This window comes from Mus musculus, chromosome 7 (assembly GCF_000001635.26).
Source record: "Mus musculus strain C57BL/6J chromosome 7, GRCm38.p6 C57BL/6J".
Lineage (NCBI taxonomy): Eukaryota > Metazoa > Chordata > Mammalia > Rodentia > Muridae > Mus > Mus musculus.
The window spans coordinates 44,731,172-44,753,141 of record NC_000073.6 but is presented as its reverse complement, the minus strand read 5'-3'; the positions used below and the strand labels follow the sequence as shown (position 1 = coordinate 44,753,141).

Here is a 21,970-nt window from a genome sequence, read left to right as displayed (position 1 = left end):
CTGTGATTGTTCCCATTCCTCGGGACGAGGAAGCAAAGAGCCGCGTCCAGAAGCTCCCTGTCTGTGGCCTTCTGTCTACCAGCTCTGCTGCAAGCCCAAACAGCTCACGGCCCCAAAACAGCACCACCAGCTGGGGAAGTGCATTCAATCACATGGGCCTGTTGGGGAAGTGTCCCACTGGAACTACCACATCGGGTTTTCCAAAGGCATAAATGCTGGGAGATTTTTATTTTTCTTTGTTTGTGTCTCTTTCTCCTTCTCCCTTTAGGTAGTGACAAAGTTGAAGCTTAGATGATGACTCTGGAACCACCAAATCAAAACTGGATGTGGGCAGCTGTCCAAAGGTGGCACCAGGGAGACTTGGGGCTGTTTCCACCGTGGCACTGTATAGCCTAGACTGGAAAATAACCCAGTCCACTTGACTTACTTCTTATATAAAAAGTGATTTGGAAACCCCTGAAGGTTTTTATGTCTATAAACTGTAGTATATGTGTCTTTTGATTGAGACAGTGTTTTAATTACTTTCTTTGCTGTGATAAAATATCTGGACAAAAGCAAGTTAAGGCTCCCAGTTCAAGGGTACAGTTCATCATGGTGGAAGCCACAGTAGCCTAGCTGATCCCTGTCACGCATGCTCAGAGGCTTGTCTCCCAGGTGATCCTATTAGTCAAGTTAACTGTTCCATCGGGTCTTGCTGCATAACCCCAGTCCTCTGCTGATCCTGAGATAACAGGTGTCACCACCACACCTTGCTTGCTTTGCTGGTGGACTTTGGTCATCCCAAGTTAAGCCCATTTTCCTCAGCAGTCACTGAGGAAAAGATGGCCTCTTGGAAGGACAAGTGCCTGACTAGGTGAGCCTTGCCACACCTTGCTGGATCAAAGGAAAAGTCCACCTGCAGCCGTAAGAGAGGAGACAGTAGTGCTGGGCTGTTGGTGGGAAATAGGCTGCAGAGGCAACAGTACCTTTGTGGCCTCGGGGTCTGGTCCTTGGATTACTGGGTTAGACACTCCATCTCGACACCAGCCTGGAAATGAACAAGGAGGGAGACACTGACTGAGGATCACTCCGCAAGTGGAAAGTTCTAGCTAACAGATACTGGGCACTGGGCAAATAGCCAGCAAGTGCTACTTGAATGCTTATTCATTCATCCTTTAGCTTAAAACTCATTTTAATTTTTGTTTTGTTTTGTTTTTTTTTTTTTTGTTTTTTTGAGACAGGGTTTCTCTGTTGTAGCCCTGGCTGTCCTAGAACTCACTCTGTAGACCAGACTGGCCTCGAACTCAGAAATTCACCTGCTTCTGCCTCCCAAGTGCTGGACTCAAAGGTGCCACCATGCCCGGCCTTCATTTTAGTTTTGAGATAGGGTCTCACGTAGCCTGGGCTAGCCTTGTACTCTGATCCTCCTGTTCTTACTCCCAAAATACTGGGACTACAGATATTTTTCCTTCTTGAAAAAAGTATTTTAGTGGAGCCCACAGTTAAGAGACTTTGAATTGTAAAAAGACTTTAAGTTTTAAAAGATATTGGATATTTTAAAGGCATTGAAATTTTAATATGTAAGAATTTGTAAAGACTGTGAGACTTTTAAAGTTATTTAGATCTTGGGGATGAATAAGAAAGTAAGGGTTGAGGCTGGGCATGGTGGTGCACGCCTTTAATCCCAGCACTTGGGAGGCAGAAGCAGGCGATTTCTGAGTTCCAGGCTAGCCTGGTCTACAGAGTGAGTTCTAGGACAGCCAGAGCTATACAGAGAAACCCGGTCTCGAAACAAACAAACAAACAAACAAACAAAAAAAACAAAAGAAAGTAAGGGTTGAGGCTTAATAGTGAAGTATTTGTGTGTCAAGTTGACAAGGGGTCAATTGTTCTGGCTGGTTTTGTATGTCAACTTGACACAAGCTGGAGTTATCACAGAGAAAGGAGCCTTCCTTGAAGAAATGCCTCCCGCCATGAAATCCAGCTGCAAGGCATTTTCTCAATTAGTGATCAAGGAAGGAGGGTCCATTGTGGGTGGTGCCATCCCTGGCTGGTAGTCCTGGGTTCTATAAGAAAGCAAGCTGAGCAAGCCAGGGGGAAGCAAGCCAGTAAGGAACATCCCTCCATGGCTCTGCATCAGCTCCTGCTTCCTGACCTGCTTGAGTTCCAGACCTGACTTCCTTTAGTGATGACCAGCAGTATGGAAGTGTAAGGTAAATAAGCCCTTTCCTCCTCAACTTGCTTCTTGGTCATGAGGTTTCCTGCAGGAATAGAAACCCTGACTAAGACACCAGCACACCCTGGTAGCGACTTCTACAGTCAACATGATGAAACACATTGGCTTCTTATCTTCAGGTCAAAATATCCTTGCAGGTTCTCACCTGGAAGCAGATGCTCAGCATGACCCTGAGCTGGCAACATCAGGCTTTTCACCAGGTAGCCTCTATCTCTTCAGCCTATCACAGCCTAGGCTGTCATCTCCCCCTCTTTACTGCAGTCACATCCTAACTACAATGACCATCAGCCTCTACACCTTGTCACTGTGGTTTGTTAACCAAACAGAGGTCACAATGATCCAGTTATAGTCAGTTCCGAGGGTAGGCTGGAGGTCTCGGGGATTTAGAATGCACTGTTCTTCCAGAGGACCCAGATTCAGTCTCCAGCACCCCAGTCTGATGGGTGGCTCACATCACCTGTAACTTCAGCTCCAGGGGATCTGACACCCTCTTCTGGCACTTGCAAATTCATGCCATATACACAAACAGAGCCCATGACGAGTGCCACGCCATCTCTGATGATGGTAAACAGCCACAGCCCTGTGGGTGAGCCGTCAGCAAATGAGCTCGGGCAGGTAAGCGTGGGCTGAATTGCAATGTAAATTGCAAGCAGAGAAAGCCTCTCTCATTTTCTAAGACATTCTAGATGCAAACATGTAGATAAGATACCATAGGAAAAAATATTATACAATTGACTGCAATTTCTGTCTGGCACCTCAACCAACGTTAGAATGTAAACTAGTTGTGCAGAATTTAAAAACATCCATCTTTATGATCTTTAATTTTGAGTATGTGTGTGTTTGCATGTGGGTATGTGTAAAAGGTCTTTGCTACTTTGTGAGTTCTTTTTCCTGCCTTTATTCTCCCCTTCCCATTTCACCCCCTATCCCTAGGTAGGAGAGAAAGAAGGACAGAGGGAGAGAGATCAAGAACTCTGAATCTAATTTCTTCTTTGAGCACAACTACTAACAAACTGCAATACCCCCCCCATCCCCCACCCCCACCAAACAACTCTCACGGTACCCAGTTGAGGCCCTAGTATTTACAGACTCTCTGAGAAGTTCCCAGAATTCCAAACGTCACACAGTTGTAGAAACTATGTGCAGCTGGCAAAATCATGAGCTGCTGGAGCAGGAGGCAAAGCTTAGTCAGCTGCGGAGAAGCAGCCCCATAGCCCCACTCCTGGGATTGAAACAAAAACATATTCTTATATTTCTGTGTTTTTTTTAAAGAAATGAAAATTCCAGAATTTTCACTACAGTTATGTGCATATGAACCCGTGTGAAGGCCAATCCCTAATTCCCTAGAACTAGGGTTACAGGCAGTCATGAACTGGGAACCAACTTGAGTCCTCCGGAAGACAGTAAGCACTCAAATATTGAACCAACTCTCCAGTCCTTAGGCAGGGCTGGATTCTTTTTTTAAAGACAGTGTTTCATGTAGCTTAGGCCGACCTTGAACTTTTGATCCCCCAGCATTTGAAACTTACCCAAGCGTACATCCAGCTTTAATTAAACTGAGGTGCCCATTACTATGTAGTCCATCCTGGGCTGTCCTGGAATTCACTATTCTCAAAAATCCTCCTGACTCAGCCTCCCAAGTGCTAGAACATTGCTGAGTTTAGAGCTACTCCTAGGGGAGGTGGCAGTTCGGGTATATAATACAATAAGTGTCTGTTGCACAGATCCTTGCATACAGTAAGTGCTCGGATCTTGAGTGTTGAGGTCTCCTGTCTAAGGCTGCACATTCAGTTCCGACTACTGATACTCAAGTCGGCTTTTATTATGCACCCATTTGTTTAGTTCATTTATCCTACGTATGACCATCAGCTTGCTACCATCTATGCTCCTGTTGCAGGAACGCAGCACAGCAGAGTACCAAAGGCTAAATTCCACAGGTGTGGGACTAACACTTCCCTAAGTAGCAGAGACTGGACCGGGCCCCACAATCCCAAAGAAACCAGTGACGAGGTACCCGTGGAGGCGGAGGCGGAGTGTCTGACATTCCTCACAGGCTCCGCCCAACACCTTCCCAGCAAAACAGAGGAAGTGGGTGCTCCCCCCACTCCCGCCCCCGAACCCCAGCCTTGGTCGGCCTCCGCCTTCCTCAGGCAGTGACGTCACAGGCTGCCGGGCGAGCGGCTCCTCATCACTGTACTTGTGAAAAAGCCGTGGGCGCCGGGGTTTCTCACGGCCCGGACTCTCACTCCGATCCGGAGCAGAAACTTGGACTCACCTTTACAGTTGCCCCGCAGAAACTTCCGGGGAGGGAGGGTGAAGGAGGGGCTGCGCGCGCATCCCCCACCGGCCGTGCGACAGCAGCGAGCAGACGCGGCCTATTTCCTCTAATACAGGGCATCCGGACAAGCTGTGCCCTGCTGGAAACTCCATTTCCCAGAAGCCTGAGCGACACGCCTGATTAGTCCATCCCCCTAATTGCTCACCGTTATTCGGCCTTCTCTGGGGCGGGCTTTTCCTTCTACTGCGCATGTCTGACGTCAATCTTGATGAAATACGTGACAGCCACCAATCAAAGGTCCTGTTGTCATTTTTAAACTCTCCTTGCTTCTGTGCTCTCTCTGTAATCTCAGTTTTGCCTTCAAACTGTATCTATGGCAACCCGCTGTCACCTCCAAATGGAATTTTCGGGGTGTAGAAGGTGAAAGTAGTCCTATAACAGGGTAGTGGGCCATCCAACCTTGGTGTCACTTAGCCATGAATCTGTTTCCTCTCTACTTCCTAGAGGGCTCAGTGGGTGGAGACCACAGGTGGTGGGTCCTGGAATTTGGCGCGGAGTTACCTGGGTGGGATAAATTTGAGGAGAAGTTTCTGGAACCGGAACTTCCTCGGAGGAATTTCCCCCTGTACTCTGAGGGAGCCCTCCTCATGAGGAGTTGGGTTTTCTTGGGATCCTGGAAAGCATATGTTCTTTGGGTTGCCAGCCATGCTGAGGTACGGAGACACGGAGCCATGCCGAGGTACGGAGACTAAGCCCAGGCGCCCATGGCCTTAGTCCTCTGTGGCCGGGGTGGGAGGCCCTGACAGAATGCTGAACCCTTGAGTGCTCACAGCCGGGCGTAGGCCCGGCTCTTAAGCGGGGGTTTCCTCTCGCGACCAATACCTACAATAATGGCCCAGAGACATCTATTGCTTCAGTTTCGGGGTATCAAACCCCCTCTTGGGCTTCTAAAGGCACTTAGGTGTACACACATAGCACTTTGAAGCAGTCATAAACAAATTTAAAAGGAAAGATTATTTGTATCTATTATTTGAGCATCTCAAATATATACTGTTATGTTCTATTTAAAAAGCCAGGGAAGCCAGGGATATGTTTGGTAGGGCGAGGTATGGTGCTGGGGAAGGGGGTGCCTCTGCGGGCCCATGCTGAGGCATCCCTTCCCCTTGAGGTACCAACCACAGTGGGTATAGTGTAGAATAGAGTTTATTTAGGGCATGGGGAGGGGAGTTGAGAGGTAGTAGAGACAGAGAAAGGTAGGGAGAGGGAGTAGAGGCCGGCCATGAACACGTGTAGAGAGAGGGGAATAGGGCAAGAAGGGACAGAGAAGGAAGAGAGTGTGGGGACTGAGGGGCAAGCAGCCCCTTTTATAGTGAGTCAGGCATACCTGGCTTTTGCCAGGTAACTGTGGAGTGGAGTGTAGAAGAAATGCTAACATTCCTTTGTTTTGGTTTAATTTTAAAAAAGGAAAAATTAGAAAGAGGCAACGGTGAAGCAAAAAATAGGGTCATCATGATCTTTAGCTAACTTTCTGTTGTTATTGGGGCAGTGTGTCTCTGGGAAACCTAAGAAGATGGGGGTGGGGATGTTGGTGAAGTCTTAGGAGAATTGGCTGTGTCCTTGCTGCTCAGGGTCTGTGGAACCAACTGTGGATAGATCAGAAGGAGCAGGTCCAGTAGAAGTATCTGTGGCTGTAAGAGAAAATTGGAGCATCTATGGGTTGTTTCTCTGGAGCTGTCTTATGTGTAGATTTTGAGTAAACGCTTGGATTTGGCAAGATGCTGAAACACACACACACACACACAGGAGGTAGAGAATAAAGTTAAGTACGTTTGGGAGAAAAAAAATTAGGTCTTTGGGGTAAGAGGAGTCCCAATCCCAGGAACAGGAGAGCAATCTCACCCTCTGGAATAGGTAGCCAGTGAGAACGTAGGCTATTGCTTGGCAGGTGTACTTACCTGGATGGAGACTATTTAGTCCATAAGAAGTAGATTGGAGTGGGTTTCCTGTAGTTTGTAAGTTTATAAAAGAGATAAATTTGTTAACAGCATGAATAGTCTTTAAGATGAGCTTAAGGAGGACAAAAACTTTTCATGGAGCAGAAGGAGCAAGAAGGGATTTTTTTTTTCTGTCTAGGATACTGAATGTGTACGTACATATATTTCTACATATGTATATATATATATATATATATATATATATATATATATGTATATATATATATTTACATATGTATATATATAGTAAAATGAGAAACAACCTTAAGTCCATTGTTAAAAGACAACCAAGGAAACTTGTATTTGAACTTGTGAATATGAAAGTGGATCATATAGTGGAATGTCTTTTATTAGGGTTAGGCTGGTTTACAAGAACTCCACTGGTTAATGTTAGGACAATGGCATAGCAAGGAGAGGAAATCTGAAGCGTTTAGTCACTGGAGAGCGAGTTTAGATAAGGAAGTAGCAGAAGGTTACACCTGTGAAAGGTTACATAGGAACTTGTGTATCGTTATCATGAAGTCTGCGAGCAAGGCAGACCTGTCTGACTTTGGTAAGAGATCTGGTAGTCTTAGCTAGTTAACAAATTGACTAATGAGCTAATATAGTTGTGGATTACCTTAGAGTAAGGAGTTAAGTCTGTTTTCTAGCCATCAAGCTTAGCTGTCAAATCTGGGAAGAATAAATTATAATCTAGGTGTCATGTATTAATTAAAATGACAGAGGTTGGTCTATAGTCCAAAAAGTTTCCAGGTCCCTGTGGTCTCCATGGCAACTTGGGCAGAGTCGGTCTGTCAGGCCCAGAAGATGAAAAACTTTTTCCTGCAGAGTAAATACGTTTGAAATGAGAAATGACCAACCTTGACTTAAGCATTATAAGACATTTGACTCTCAGGGTATCTTGTTTGTCCACAGTATAGACCAGGCCCTGGCAGGGGACAAGGCAATGGATTGGTGCTTCTCAGTGGTTGTCATATCACAATCCAGCAGTCTTGTCACTGTGTCCATTATCTTCTCGGAGACCTTGGGGAGTCACTATTAGGCTTTGGAAGTCTCTGTCTGTCATAAACTTAAACGTTATTATATTTAGCAGATTTCTGTATTTAAGGCAGTGATCTTTAACCTTTTACTGTTTAGAAATCTCAGCCTTAGCGCCATCTTCCTTGAAACTATTGCGCCATGAGTGGCAGAAAAAGCAAAGCGCTAGAGAGGAAAGATGAGGCAGCAGTTCAAGTATCTTAGAACAGCAGAGACAGGCATCCAGATGAATCTGAGCGGAACAGTGCAGCTCGCTTGGCGGCCTGTGGTGGCCGCTGTGGCCGAGCAAAGTCCCTGCAAGAAGGGCGGGATGGATGGCTGTGGGAAGGCGGAGCGGTTGCGGCAAGTGAGTGGGGCGGGGGCGAGAGCTAGGGCCTGAAGAGGTGTTCTAGTCTAGCGACTCTGCTCAGGCCGTGCAAAAGAGCTTGCACACGTGCCACGAAGCACTGAATAGCGGAGCTGACTTGAGGCAGGGGGTAAGAGAGAGCTGAGGATAATTAGGCAGCCGATGTGGGGCAGCTCAGCAGAGCAGAGAGTGTGAGAGTGAGATGTGGGCGGGGTGCAGGTGGGCACTTTTCTCGGGGCTGGGAACTGGTAGTAAGAGAATGCGGGAGGAGGGAAATTGCCTATGGATCTCTAGCGAGAGCTTTTTTCACAGTGCCAGTTAAGGGGCTATGCAGAGATACTGCTGCTTAATGAATACAGAGACCAAGTTTGGCCTGTGAATTAGACCGGGAGGCATCCAGGGATGCGGTGCTAACACAAGCAGGCATCCAAGTCTTAGTTTACCGGGTCATCATGTGGAAGCTAGTGGTTGAGTGGGCCCCGGGCCCACGGGAGAACAGTTTACCTATGTTTAGGATTTTTTTTTTCAGCAGCGACAAAAAACTGCTTCCAAGACAGAGAGAGGGTTACCCAAGGATTAGAGGTCCTATAACAAAGGGCCCGCGAGAAGACTAGTCATAAAGACTGAATGTCTTTGTCCTCAAGGACACGACAGGGTGGCTGCGAGCTCAACAGCTCTCTCTTGGGACAGACAGATGTTTACACGTACCAGTGGGGGGAGGAAGCTCCCAGTTCTCCGAAGGTTGGGTAGATTGGTCTAGTGAGCGATCCGGTGGTTGCCCATGTGGCAGTGGGAGATGTGAACCTCTGAGTTTCTAAATCCGAGTCTCGGGCACCAATGCTGTGATTTATAAAAAAGAAAGGGAAGCCAGGGATATGTTTGGTAGGGTGAGGTATGGTGTGGGGGGAGGGGGTGCCTCTGTGGGCCCATGCTGAGGCTCCCTTCCCCATGAGTTACCAGCCACAAGGCAGGTACAGTATAGAATAGAGTTTATTTAGGGCATGGGGAGAGGAATTGAGGGGGTAGTAGAGACAGAGAAAGAGAGAGAGAGTAGAGAGTAAGTAGATGAGTAGAGGCCCACCCATAGAGATAGGGGCAGGGGAATGGGGGAGAATGGACAAACAGTAAGAGTGAGGAGGGGGTAAGCAGCCCCTTTTATAGTGAGTCAGACACACTTGGCTGTTGCCAGGTAACTATGGGGTGGAGCCTAAAAGAAATGTTGACATATACAATGTATCTTGTTCATATCCACCTCTCACTTTCCACTACCAAAAGGTGTGGCCCAGTATGGCCCCAAACTGGCTATTTGGCCTTTACCTATTCAGCATGACCAGTGTAGTTTATGTATATAACCCAGGCAGATCCTCCCATGTGCAAATTTATCTTAACATCTAGTTTATAATACCCAGTACAATGTACATGCTATGCAAATAACTATTATACTAAAAATAGTAGCACCTGTATATGTTGGAAACATACAGAATTTATGTTTTCTTTTATGTACATTGGTGATTTGACTACATGTATGTCTGTGTGAGGGTGTCAGGAGTCCCTGGAACCAGAGTTACGGACAGTTGTAAGCTGCCATGTGGGTGATGGGAGTTGAACCCCAGGTCCTCTGGAATAGCAGCCAGTGTTCTTAACTACTGAGCCTCCAGCCTCGAAAGATAACAGGATTTTTAAAAACCATAAAAACCATTTTTTAAATGAGTTTGACTGGATCTGTGAATGGAGAACCCATAAACATACATTGTTTTTGTTACTGTGGGTCATGGCTTAAGGAAAATATAGGTAGTGTAGAAACAGCAGTTGTCCAGGTAGAATGAAGAGATTAATTCACCTGCTCTAAATTCTACAGGATATAATCAAAACTCCCAGCAACATTGTTTGAACCCATTCATCTAGATACTGCTTCTGCCAATAATTTTTTACTTTTTTTCAATTTGGGTTTTTGTTTTTTGAAATTGATTTGTATGAGTGTTTTGTTTGCGCATATGTATGTGTACCAAATGTATGCCTAACACCCACAAAGGTCAGAAGAGGGCATTCAATTTCCTAGATGGATGTGAGGCACCCCATGGGTGCTGGAAACCAAATCCCAGTCCTCTGAAAGAGCCACAGTGTTCTTAACCAATAAGATGTCTTTCTAGCCTGGTCTTTGATAGATTTGGTGACAAAGATAGAGGCCAGATTAGATCAGATTAAAAGTAGGTAAAGCTAGGTTTATTAGGAGAAAGCTCTTGAGTGGGTTCACAGATCTCACAGGTAGAGGTCAGTGAAGTCACATATCCAGGTTAAAGCAATGGGGGTTTATAGAGCTTAGACCATGTGCCAGCTTGGAGCTGGGATTGTGTTCATATATGGCCAAAATGGGTGGGCACTTATTGGTGGGTTAGTAGAAACAGGGGTGGGGGTTGGGGTGGTGGGCAAGGGGTGATGATGTGTTAGCCCAGAGTTTTCTCTGAAGGATGGGAGAGTTTTCTCTTGTAGGCAGGGTTGAGGGAAGGAGGGCAGATGGGGTCTCAGCTTGTGCTGGGAATGAGCAGGGGTTCCAGCCTGTCTTGAATTTAGGTCTGCCCGCCTTACTTCTCAAGTGCATTAGGGTGAATGTCCAACCCACCTTTTCATTGTTAAAACACAGTCTTGTTATGTATTCCTGGGTGGTTTTAACCTAGAAGTCTTTCTGCCTCAGTTTCCTAGAGTTGGGAAGGTGTGAGACCCCGACTTAGAGCATTTCTCCCTGGAAGGTAAAGCCCCTGGCTGTTCCCCAAGCTTGTTTTCCCTGATCTCTAAAAATACAGCCAGAAAGAAGCTCTTTGTTCTCTATAGCCAGCAAAAAGCCTTTTTGTTTCTGAGCCTTACAGCCAGAAATGTGATAACTGTAATTTTACCATGGACACTGGGCAGAGAAGAACTCTCCTCCCAACTCCTCCCAATTCCTCCGCTAGGGGTTAAAAGCCCCCTACTGTTACTACTCAGGGTCGAACTCCCCTGCCCTGCACAGCCTGAGGAGTTCATCCTCAGCAAGCTGATAATAAAACCTCTTGCAGTTTGCATCAGGTGTGGTTGTCTCTCGGGTCATTGGGGTGCTGGCCAGCTCATCCCGGGACTTGAGCAGAGGCCCAACATCGGGGGTCTTACATAGGCATGAACTACGATGGTTAGCTTTGCCCTGTACATCAGCACTGTGCTGCTGCTGCCTGGACAGGAAGCAGGATTGAAGGGTCTGAGGAGCGCTTCCTTGCCAGATCCCAGGATATATACGTGTGTGTGTGTGTGTGTGTGTGTGTGTGTGTGTGTGTGTGTGTGTAATGGTTGTGAGGTTGGTTTGCAGGTTCTGAAGCTTGATGGAATTTTAGGGATGGGATAATCTCAGTAAATACAATTGTCATTTGATCCCTACAGCAAGCTCATGTTGGGACTTGTCCTGCTACTTGTGATATTTTGGAGACACATTCAGCATGAACAGGAAGTCAGCCATAGAAGGATGGAAGACTTTCTGCAGCTCTGCTAGCGGGGACCATGGAGAGGAAGGAGGACGACCTTAAAGGAGGTTGCTGGAATCAGCCAGCTGTGGCTGAGGTACGTTGACGTCTCTTTGAACTGAATCACTCCTAAAGGAAAACCAGCGTTCCTTTGGTTTGGGCTCTCTGTGACTCACAAGTCGTCTTTTGCGGGTGGGAGGATGGCTTAAGATAGGATCTCACTTTGTAGCTCAGGATGGCCTTGAATTCAGACTTTATATTTCAGTCTCTTAGTTTACAGGAAATAACTGGGGCAGAGGGACAGCCAGATGGCACCCAAAGTAACCAAGTGTCACTTCCTGAATGTAAGGCCTCTCAGTTCCTTTGACTGAGAATGGTGCTCATGTGGTCTCATGTTAGCGGACTCCACCATGACAGATGCTAACCCTTTGCAACAGTAAACCCAGTTAAATGTTTTCTTTTGTAGGTTGTCTTGGTAATGGTATTTTATCACAGCAATAGAAAAGGAACTTAGAGAGCATAGAAGAGTGGAGTGCAGTCAGACTAGATGCCTGTTTGCCATATAATCCAGATGCAGGGCAGAGACCTTAAATTTGCTTTTATAAACACCATCTAGTACCTCTAGAGTAGTGGTTGTCAGGCTTTCTAAGGCTGTGACCCTTTAATACAGTTTCTCCTGGGGTGACCCCAGCCATAGAGTTACTTTCATTGCTACTTCATAACTGTAATTTTTCTACACTTATGAATCATAGTGTAAATATCTGTATTTCTAATGGTCTTAATTAAGTAGGTCATTTAAGCCCCAGGATCAAGACCCACTGGGTAAAAACCACTGCTCTCTATAAAACAACATCTTAGATGTTGTTTTATTTTCTCTGTGTACTTTGCCTGTATGCATGTATGTGTAACACATGTGTGTCTGGTGCCTTCACAGATCAGAAGGGCTCTGCCTCTGACAGTTGTGAGCCACTATGTGGGTGCAGGGATTCAAGCATGACTCCTCTGCAAGAGCAGTAATGTTCTCAATTACTGAGCTATAAATTCAGCTCCTGATCTGTATCATTTTAGTTTTAGGTTGTTGTTTTTGAGACAGGGTCTCACTGTGCACCCCTGGCTAACTAAGTTACTATGTAGACCAGGTAGGCCTTGAGGCCATAGAATTCCACCTGCCTCTGCCTGAAGTGCTGGAGTTAAAGGTGTGTGCCACTGTTCCCAGCTTGTATGTAGAATTCACATATGGAACAAGCATTCAGAGGTGCTTTTTTTAAATGTTATTATAAATGATCACACAGATGGGCAAGGGATATAGAGCAGACCCAGTCACAGGAACTCAGACATAGCATGTGTAGACAGATCCAGACACACTCTTGGGTTATGATAATCTGGTTGCCTCATTCCTCACATCCATCCACTGGTGTGCTGTCTGAGGAGGAGTTATGTTAACGTGGAAGTACTCACAAGTGAGGTGCTGCTGCCTGACTGCTGGGTCCATATTCTTGTGTTTCTACTTGTTTCCATGATTGAAAATGTCTATAAAGAGCACAAAGCCAAGTGTGGTGGTGTGTACCTGTAATCCCAGCACCCAGGAGATCCAGCCTGAGTTACAGAGCAGGACCCTGTCTCTAAACAAGAACAACAAAACTTCCAAAATCTTATATTTTGGTCAGGCATGATGATGCGCACCTTTAATCCCAGCACTCAGAAGGTGGAGGCAGGTGGATCTCTGTGAGTTATGGGACAACCAGGGCTGCCTGGAAACTCTGGTCTTGAATAACAAAGCAAACAAACAAACAACTTATTTATTTATTTACTTATTTACTTTTTTTGAGACGTGGTCTCTCTACATAGCCCTGGTTGTCCTGGAACTTTCTGGGTAGACCAGGCTGGCCTTGAAATCCCAGAGGTTGATGTAGCCCTGCCTCCTAAGTACAGAGATTAAAGGCAATGCCCCCACACTTGGCTCCTTAAAATCTTAAACTAAAGAGTAGGTGAACTTTAGGGGTGGCAGACCTGGGTCTCGTGCTCTCGGTGTGACCTGATATTTGTCACTTTCCCAAGGCCCCGCATCGTTACCTACGAGGATGTTTGGCCTCGTCAGGCTTGCTGGGGCCCCTGTAGCCCTGAATGGCTGACAGTGTGCTGCTTTTCAGGAGTTTGAGACCCTCAAGGATTTAGCCATGGATTTCACCGTGGAAGACTGGAAAGACCTGGAGTCAGAGTGGGACCAGAGAGACCTGTTCTGGGATGTGACGCTGAACCACTACCAGGACATGTTCTCATTTAGTAAGTGTCATCCTACCCGGGGGTCCAAGTCACTGCCCTGCTTTGTGCCATGTCACCCACAGGGTGAAATAAGGTCTTGCAGGCAACAGGGAGGTCCAGCTTCTGATGGATTGAATCCCAAACAGCTATGTAGAAGCATAATTATTGACTGTTGCACAAAATTTATTTTTAGGGTAAGATTTCAGTCCTTATTGTGCACTGTTTGCAGTACTTGATAATGAAAGATGTTCCAGGTTTGCCAGAAGCATCTTGTGACTAAAGTCACACAAAGGCTGTAAAGATCCTTCGGCAGACGCCTCTATACACCACACCACAGAGAGCAGCCCCTCTCTCTATACACCACACCACAGAGAGCAACCCCTCTCTCTATACACCACACCACAGAGAGCAGCCCCTCTCTCTATACACCACACCACACCACACCACACCACAGAGAGCAGCCCCTCTCTCTATACACCACACCACAGAGAGCAACCCCTCTCTATACACCACACCACAGAGAGCAGCCCTTCTCTCTATACACCACACCACACCACACCACAGAGAGAAGCCCCTCTCTCTATACACCACACCACAGAGAGCAGCCCCTCTCTCTATACACCACACCACAGAGAGCAGCCCCTCTCTATACACCACACCACAGAGAGCAGCCCCTCTCTCTATACACCACACCACAGAGAGCAGCCCCTCTCTATATACACCACACCACACCACACCACAGAGAGCAGCCCCTCTCTCTATACACCACACCACAGAGAGCAGCCCCTCTCTCTATACACCACACCACACCACACCACACCACAGAGAGCAGCCCCTCTCTATACACCACACCACAGAGAGCAGCCCCTCTCTGTATACACCACACCACAGAGAGCAACCCCTCTCTCTATACACCACACCACAGAGAGCAGCCCCTCTCTATACACCATACCACAGAGAGCAGCCCCTCTCTATACACCACACCACAGAGAGCAGCCCCTCTCTATACACCACACCACAGAGAGCAGCCCCTCTCCCTATGGTGATTTCTTTTAGTACTTCCAGAGAACTTCATTCTAATGTTTACCCCACATACAATGGCTGCTGTTTTTCCCACTCCGCCCAGCATCCATGTGCTCCCTGCTCTACCACCCACCTCATCCTCAGTACCTCTCTCTAATGCCTCCAGGCTTCATTTTCCAGGAAGTAACAGTACTTTATCCCAAAAGCTAAACAAAGTGAAAGGCAGTGTGCTGTGGGACCCCTCTCCCGTGGGATTTGACCACACTGGGGCAGCTTTTCTTACCTGCTGCCTGGTGTGCAGCGACGGAAGCAACTCAGGAGATCTGTCAGTGTCTTTCAGGTCTTAGCCCACAGTTCATTGAAGCCGACTCCTACACAGATCTGAATGATGTATATGCCAGAAGTGCCTGCTGAGCATCTAGATGCCTTCCGTATGTTCACTGACAGTAGGATTGTTCTTTCTTAGCAGATACTTCGCAACCCAGCCTGACTTCCCAGCCAGATGTCAGGGAAGAGCTGGAAGCCACCAGTACTGGTAAGTGGGAGGAGGGGCCCTTCTGGACTCTCCACTGGACCCCCAGCTAAGATCCTGCCCAGCCCTTAGCATGTCTGTCTATTGTCTGCACATGCTGGTGCCCAGCCTCAACCCTTTCCCCATTGTTTTTGGATGTTGCAGAGGTGCCCTTGCTTGGCATGCCTGTTGTGTCTCTTCCTTTGCTTTCAGAACAGGCACCTTGGTGCCTCTCCAGAGCCTTTTTATTCCAAGGCTCAATAAGAGAATGCTTTCCACCCTCAAGTCAATGTATGCACCCTCCTGCTTTTGGCCTCTGAGCACATGGACCTCTGGTTTCCATCTTCTACCTTCTGCCTGGCTCAGGCACAGCCACATGTGGGAGTAAGTCGGGCCATAGCCAGATGCTGTCCAGCATAGCTACTCATTTCCAGTGCTGAGCAGCCCTACACTATGTGATGGCCTGATGCCACTGTATGCAGTGGAAGAAAGAGGGAGGGACTATACTGGGGTACAGGAGGCTTCATACAGAATTCCTCTATCACCATAAGGAAGACTCAGAAGCAGAGACTGTAGGTCTAGCTCCACCCATATGGACAATCCACAAACCTGTTCCTTGCCTACTGCCACTTGGGAGGTCATTCATGTGAGCTCTCTGCAGCCTCCTGCTTGTGCTAATGTTCCTTGATGGTGAACAACCTAGGCACATGCTCCCCAGATCTGAGTTGTTTCTGCCACCTCATCATATAGATTATTTCCAAGCATGGACAACCTACGTTCATGTACACACATGTACACAAATTTATTTGCAGATCTCCAATAGTAACAGCTGTGCTAAGCTATCAGACATGCCTTTCTCTGCTGCAACATATGCCGCTATAATGAAAAGTCCTTAGCCGATAGACCTTTGTAGTCCCAGGACCCCTTATCATTCATAGCACAAGAGGACCTGATACTTGTTGGTTGATATTTTCTATGCAGGGGAAAATATGAGCAAAGGTCTGGGGAAGAGGAAACTAGAGACCAGTGTAGGCTGAGAGCAGCCTGGTGACAGAGTAGGGCAAGAGATAGCTTTGAAAGCTGCCATTTGTAAGGGGCGTGGCCAAGTCCAAGAGACACTGAAGAGTCTCTGAGATGCTCACTGGATGGGGAGCCACCCACCATAGAAGCGATTTGGATGAAGATGATGATGGTACAGGGTGTTAGAAGAGGGGGCAACAACAGTGTGGAGAGAGCAATGAAAGATCCTAAGAGCATATGCTGTGTACTCAGGAACATGGGTTAGATAAGGGCTGAGCTGCTTGTGCCACTTCCTTAACTATGGAAAATAAGGTGTCCACTTTGGACTCCAGAGGGGTTCACATGCTCCTGCCTGCCTTCAAGGAAGCACACCACAAATGTAAACTGTCACTATCCTCTGTGTGTGTGTGTGTGTGTGTGTGTGTGTGTGTGTGTGTGTGTGTGTGTGTGTGTTCTGGATGACACTGAGGACAGTGAATTATCCATAATAGAGTTCATTACCCGAGTTACACAGTGCTCAGACTCTGAGAGCACAGGGCAATGAGGTGTGGGTAGTCAGAACAGTCTTAGCCTAGGGAAGTGATACTCAGACTGGGTATTAAAGGACACACAGAGGTATCAGGTTAAGGGTATCTGAGCCCACAGAACTAGTTGTAGCACCGAGAGGGGATGACTGCCATGGGGCTGTCACAATATGCTATGCTGGGCTGGTATGCTGCTTGTATTTGTCTTTTCCAGGAAAGATGCTCTGGACAGATGTAATCAGAGCAATGTCAGCTTGCTTTAGTAGAAGTTCCCAGGGCTAATGTAGGAAAATAGACAAAGAGGTGGGGGCCCACGAGAAACCAGGGACCAGATTTTTAGTTGCTAATGATGGAGATAGGAAAAGAAGAGGGTTAAGGCCGTTCTGGGATGGTCTGAAAGAAATTAGTACCTGAGTCAAGATAGGTGTTGGCCCTGGGTTCTAGGATGCAGGACTGGGTGCATGTGAAAGATATCCCTGTCATCAGGGACCCAGGATGTCTTGAGTAAGATTTTGATAATCTGTGGTTGCCACACACACTCCAGTGAAAACCGTGTGACAGGCCCAAAAGCTTGGACGCAGTTCTGAGGCAAAAAGTTTCACAGAAACGTAGTCTCCTAGAGTCTTGGCATGCTGTAGCACGAATGCTCTAAACTTGTCCCTATGTCAGTTGGTGAACCGATATGTGTGCTTTCTCTCAATATTGTTTTATTATAAGTGCCTCTATGGAATGATTTTTGACATATAGCTAAGTTAGATTAGCCTCCACCAGTGTTCCAATATCCTAGGAAATTCTTGAGCCAACCTTGGGCTTTGAGTTTAATAAGAATGCTACTTATTCAGACAAAATGCCTCCAGTGTAGACAGTGAAAGAAATCAGGCATTACAATTTATTGGAAAAGAGCTAGAAATCTCAGGGCTAGTCTACTACTTAGTAGTAGTAAACTTAGAATAACAGCCATGTGCAGGAATTTACAATGGCCTAAGAAGAAGGAAGGTTGTGGTCTAAGAAAAAACTAGAGTAAATACTTAAAACTACAGCTGAGTCACTCCCATACACAGTAATTTACAGTGGCCTGGGGGGAAGGTGGATTATACAATAGACTAGAGTTGGAACTATGGCAAGGGCATAAAGCCCTTGCCCCTGGCTTCTAAGAATAAACTGACCTTAGGTGGAGCTGCTTTTGATCCCAGTTGAAAACACTGATTTTTATCCCAGTTGTAAACACTGCCTGGTTCCTGTTAGCTTTTGTGTATGCATTTCTCTGTTTTGTGTAAAGACTCATTTTTGCATCGGGTAACCTCAGTGTACCTTGGATGACCTTACTGTATCACCCAACATCCTTATTTTCTTCTGTAATATAAGTCTGATGCTCCCTTTGAGAAATTACATTCAGATCAGCACCCTCTCTGTCAGTGTCTGTTTGTCACCCTGCCAACTCCTTGCCCACCTGGGTACTGGGACCCTGATTCTTCTGCAGGTTGAGGTACCAACTGAGTCCAGTCTGTGGCATGTCATATAGAGGAAGGTGGCATGCCTTCGAGGTCTTTTAGTGACCGTGGTTTCATGGTTATGATGATCATGGCCAAGGCTCTCATTCTCTGCTGAATCCTTGCAGGCTCTCAGCTCTCTGTGTGACCACCCGAGCTTTTCCATTTCTTATCTCCTGCCATTGCCAGCCGGAACATCACAGACCTACCACACTTTTCTCATGGATACACTCCGGCCACAGCATAGTTGTCCCACTGGCCCAGAGAACAGAAGGCATTTGCACATCACTGCCCTCTCTTTCTCTTCCAGAAGTGCCTGAGACCAAGAGCTCTCCTTTGCAGAGTGGTTTCGTAGAAGAAGACTTCTCCCAGATTATGGAGATATTTTCCAACGGGCAACTCAACTTTGAAGCCTGTATAGGTGAGGATTGGCTAAATAGTTTTCTCGGAGATCCAGAAAGTCTTCCAAGACCTGACATCAGCGACAAGGAAAGCCCCGCGGATCATCAGAGTCCTGAGTCCAAGAGCGGCCTCAGTCCTGGGCCTCCCCTTTGCACAAGAGAGGATGCTGTGATGTCTGCTAGTCCTGAAAAGACCCTCACTCCAGTGATACTGAAGGAATCCAGGAGTGACCTGAGCCAGGAGGACTCTGTCCAGGGACACGAGAAGCCATATAAGTGTAGTGAGTGTGGGGAAAGCTTCAGCCAGAGTCACCACCTCATCCAGCACTGGGTTCTCCACACCTCAGGGGAGCCTCCTATATGGCGAGAGCAGCAGCGAGGTCTCAGCCAGGGTGCTCACTTTCCCATGTGTCCAGGGACTCCAGCAAGCTATGAATCCTACACGTGTCAGGAGTGTGGGAAAAGGTTTAGTCAGAATGTGTACCTCCAGTGGCATCAGAAAATCCACACTGGAGAAAAACTTTGTAAAACTCAAAGTGACAGCAACCTAGAAGGGCTCTCTAGGAGTCCGAGTGTCGAGCCAGGAAAGCAGCGGCTGAGTAAAGACACTGACTCAGCAAAACCGAGTACCATTCACGGTCAGGACCAGGAAAAACCACCTACTGGTGAAAGTCGTGACCAAGAAAACCTGCATGAGAGCCAGCCTGGTGACAGGCCATCCGTTCTTCATCCAAAGCCTCTTAGGCATCAGAAGACTCCTACAAACGCTAAGTGCTTCAGATGTAAGAAGTGTGGGGAGACATTCAGTGGGGCCTTTCATCTAGCTAAACACCAGAGAGCCCATGCTCAGAGACTCTACAAGTGCGCTTCGTGCCCTGCCGTCTTCAACCTAAGCAAGCATTGCTTCCAGCATCGCAAGTCACATTTCCCCAGCGCGGCCTGCGAGTGTCAGGGATGCAGAAAGAGCTTTAATTGGCGGTCATCACTCATTAAGCACCAGGCTATTCACAAAGGAGAGAAGCCGTACAAGTGTGATGAATGTGGTAAAGCTTTCAACCACTCCTCCACCCTGAAGATCCACCAGAGGATCCACAGTGGACAGAAGCCTCACAAATGCAGTGAGTGCGGGAAAGCCTTCTGTCGGAGAACAGATCTTACTGAGCATCAGCGAGTCCACTCGGGCTTCAGACCCCATCAGTGTCCCGTGTGTGCCAGGACTTTTAACCGACCTTCACACTTAGTTCGACACCGGCTGAGACATGCTGAAGAAAGGCACTTTGGCTGTGCTAAATGCAAGGAGACCTTCATCTATAAAGAACAGCTAGAGCGGCACAATAAAATCCACACCATCGAGGGCTTGTATGAGTGTAAGCAGTGTGGAGAACACTTCATTTGCAGGTCAACTCTGAATTGCCACCTGAGCATACACATTAGAGAAAATACAAGTGAGAAAGTTGTGGGTCAGAACTCACAGCACACTGAAAAATGCTTTAAGAATACCAAGTGTAGAAAAGCCCCTAACCACAGCAGATACCTAGGGCAGCATGAGAAGATTCATGCCCAGGTGACATCCGGTGAGTGTGACCCATGTGGGGAAACCTATGACCAGAGTGTGCAGCCCATTTGCCATCAGAGCATCTGTGCTGGTGTGAAACCAAGTGAATGCGCTGAGCCTGAGAAATGCACGCGAAACACCTCTGCCAGTGAGCACCATCCTTCCCAAAGGGAACCATCCTTCAAGTGTGACATATACAACAGGGCCTTCAAACAGCGTGCCCACCTTTCAAAACATCAGTTGATTCACATCACTGAGAAGCCCTTTAAATGCAACGAATGTGACAGAGCCTTCAAGCAGAGTAACTACCTCATTCAGCATCAGAAGACTCACACTGCAGAGAAGCACTTTGAATGTAGCGAGTGTGGGAAAACATTTCATCAGCGATCATGCCTTTCTAAGCACCAGAAAATCCACTCAGGGGAGAAGCCCTTTAAGTGTGGTGACTGTGGGAAAGCCTTCATCTCTGGTGCCCAGCTCATCCGACACCAGAGAATTCACACTGGGGAGAAGCCGTACGTCTGCCAGGAATGTGGGAAAACCTTCAGCCAGAGCTCGTGCCTTACCCTTCACCTTAGAATTCACACTGGGGAGAAGCCGTACACATGCGGCACGTGCGGGAAAGCCTTTGCTCAGAGAGCAAACCAGAGGAAGCACGAGAGAATTCACACTGGGGAGAAGCCCTATGCCTGCGGGCTGTGTGGGAAGGCCTTCGGCCTCCGCACCCATCTCCAGCAACACCAGAGAATTCACACCAAGGCCAAACCATAGAGTTCAGACTACTGTCAGGACGCCTGACAGCTCCACTGCTCTGAGCAAACGTCAGAAACTTTACACTTGTAGCAAGTAACACTGCCGAGAGCCGCTTGGTTACAGCGGAGTCCCATACTTCTGAAGGCCTTCATTTGAAGCCAGCCATTGAAACCAACCCATTGCAAACCTCTGCTCTCTATAAGTTCTAATAAAAATTGCTGAGGCAGATTGTACAGACGCATTTCATCTAGACCCGCGGTTCTCAACTTTCCTGATGCTGCGACCTTTTAATACCTCATGCTGTGGTGACCTCCAACCATAAAATCATTCTGTTGCTACCTCATAACACTAATTTTGTTTCTGTTATGAATCGTACTGTGAAGTTTTCCAGTGGTCTCAGGAGATCCCTGTGAAAGGGTTTTTCCACCCACAAAGGGGACAAGACCCACAGGCTGATTTCAGAAGCTATGTAATGTCAGGATTTGGTGGTAGACTTTAGAGCCGGTCCACCTGGATAGAATTCCAGTTCTGTCTTCCTAATTAGCCTTGGAAAAATCAGAAAAGCTTATTAGTTTCCTCATCTGTAAAATGTGCATAATATCCATATTCCTCAGGGCTATGGTGAGGATTAAATTTTGAGCATCTGATACCTGGCACACAGGAAATGTTTGCTATTGATGAAGTGTGGATGAGTGTCTAACTATCTAGTACAAATATAATTTTATGATAAAGACAAGAAATAAAGTGTTCGCTGTGGTTAATGTTCACTGGCTATTTTTTAATTTTTTAGAATTTATTTATTTTATGTCTATGAGTACACTGTCACTGTCTTCAGACACACCAGAAGAGGGCATCAGATCCCATTACAGATGGTTGTGAGCCACCATGTGGTTGCTGGGAATTGAACTCGGATCCTCTGGAAGAATAGTCAGCACTCTTAACTGCTGAGCCATCTCTCCAGCCCCGTGGCTTTTAATGATTTCCCATTTTCCAGTTTTTGCTCAACTCTTTATTTAATACCTGGCCTTTTCATTTCTTAGCACCTCTGCTTTGTTCTAGATTTTTTCCACATATA

General features: G+C 46.9%; 2 protein-coding genes across 12 annotated transcripts in view; one reads left to right on the top strand and one right to left on the bottom strand.

Moving 5' to 3' along the window:
• The window catches only part of Vrk3 (vaccinia related kinase 3), a 28,887-nt gene extending 24,374 nt beyond the window's left edge, over positions 1-4,513 (bottom strand). Inside the window, exons 1-2 of one of the 2 annotated variants that reach the window (NM_133945.1) lie at positions 4,491-4,513; positions 966-1,027 (exon numbers count right to left, since the gene is read on the bottom strand). The gene's annotated coding sequence lies outside the window, so the exon portion shown is untranslated. The other variant, XM_006540538.4, reaches the window with a different exon arrangement.
• An 11-nt stretch (positions 4,514-4,524) lies between these two features.
• Positions 4,525-21,662, top strand: Zfp473 (zinc finger protein 473). Of its 10 annotated transcripts, none has more exons than NM_178734.4 (5): positions 4,525-4,790; positions 11,277-11,453; positions 13,507-13,639; positions 15,108-15,176; positions 18,497-21,660. In NM_178734.4, the coding sequence occupies exons 2-5, from the start codon at positions 11,394-11,396 to the stop codon at positions 20,911-20,913; spliced, it is 2,679 nt and encodes an 892-aa protein (NP_848849.2). In that variant the 5' UTR covers positions 4,525-4,790; positions 11,277-11,393; the 3' UTR covers positions 20,914-21,660. The 10 variants fall into 10 exon arrangements, with proteins under 10 accessions (NP_848849.2, NP_001276768.1, NP_001276767.1 ...); NM_001289839.1 differs by having other exon boundaries at positions 4,751-4,790; positions 15,111-15,176; NM_001289838.1 differs by lacking the exon at positions 4,525-4,790 and adding an exon at positions 4,793-4,913 and having other exon boundaries at positions 15,111-15,176.
• The last annotated feature ends 308 nt before the right edge of the window (positions 21,663-21,970 follow it).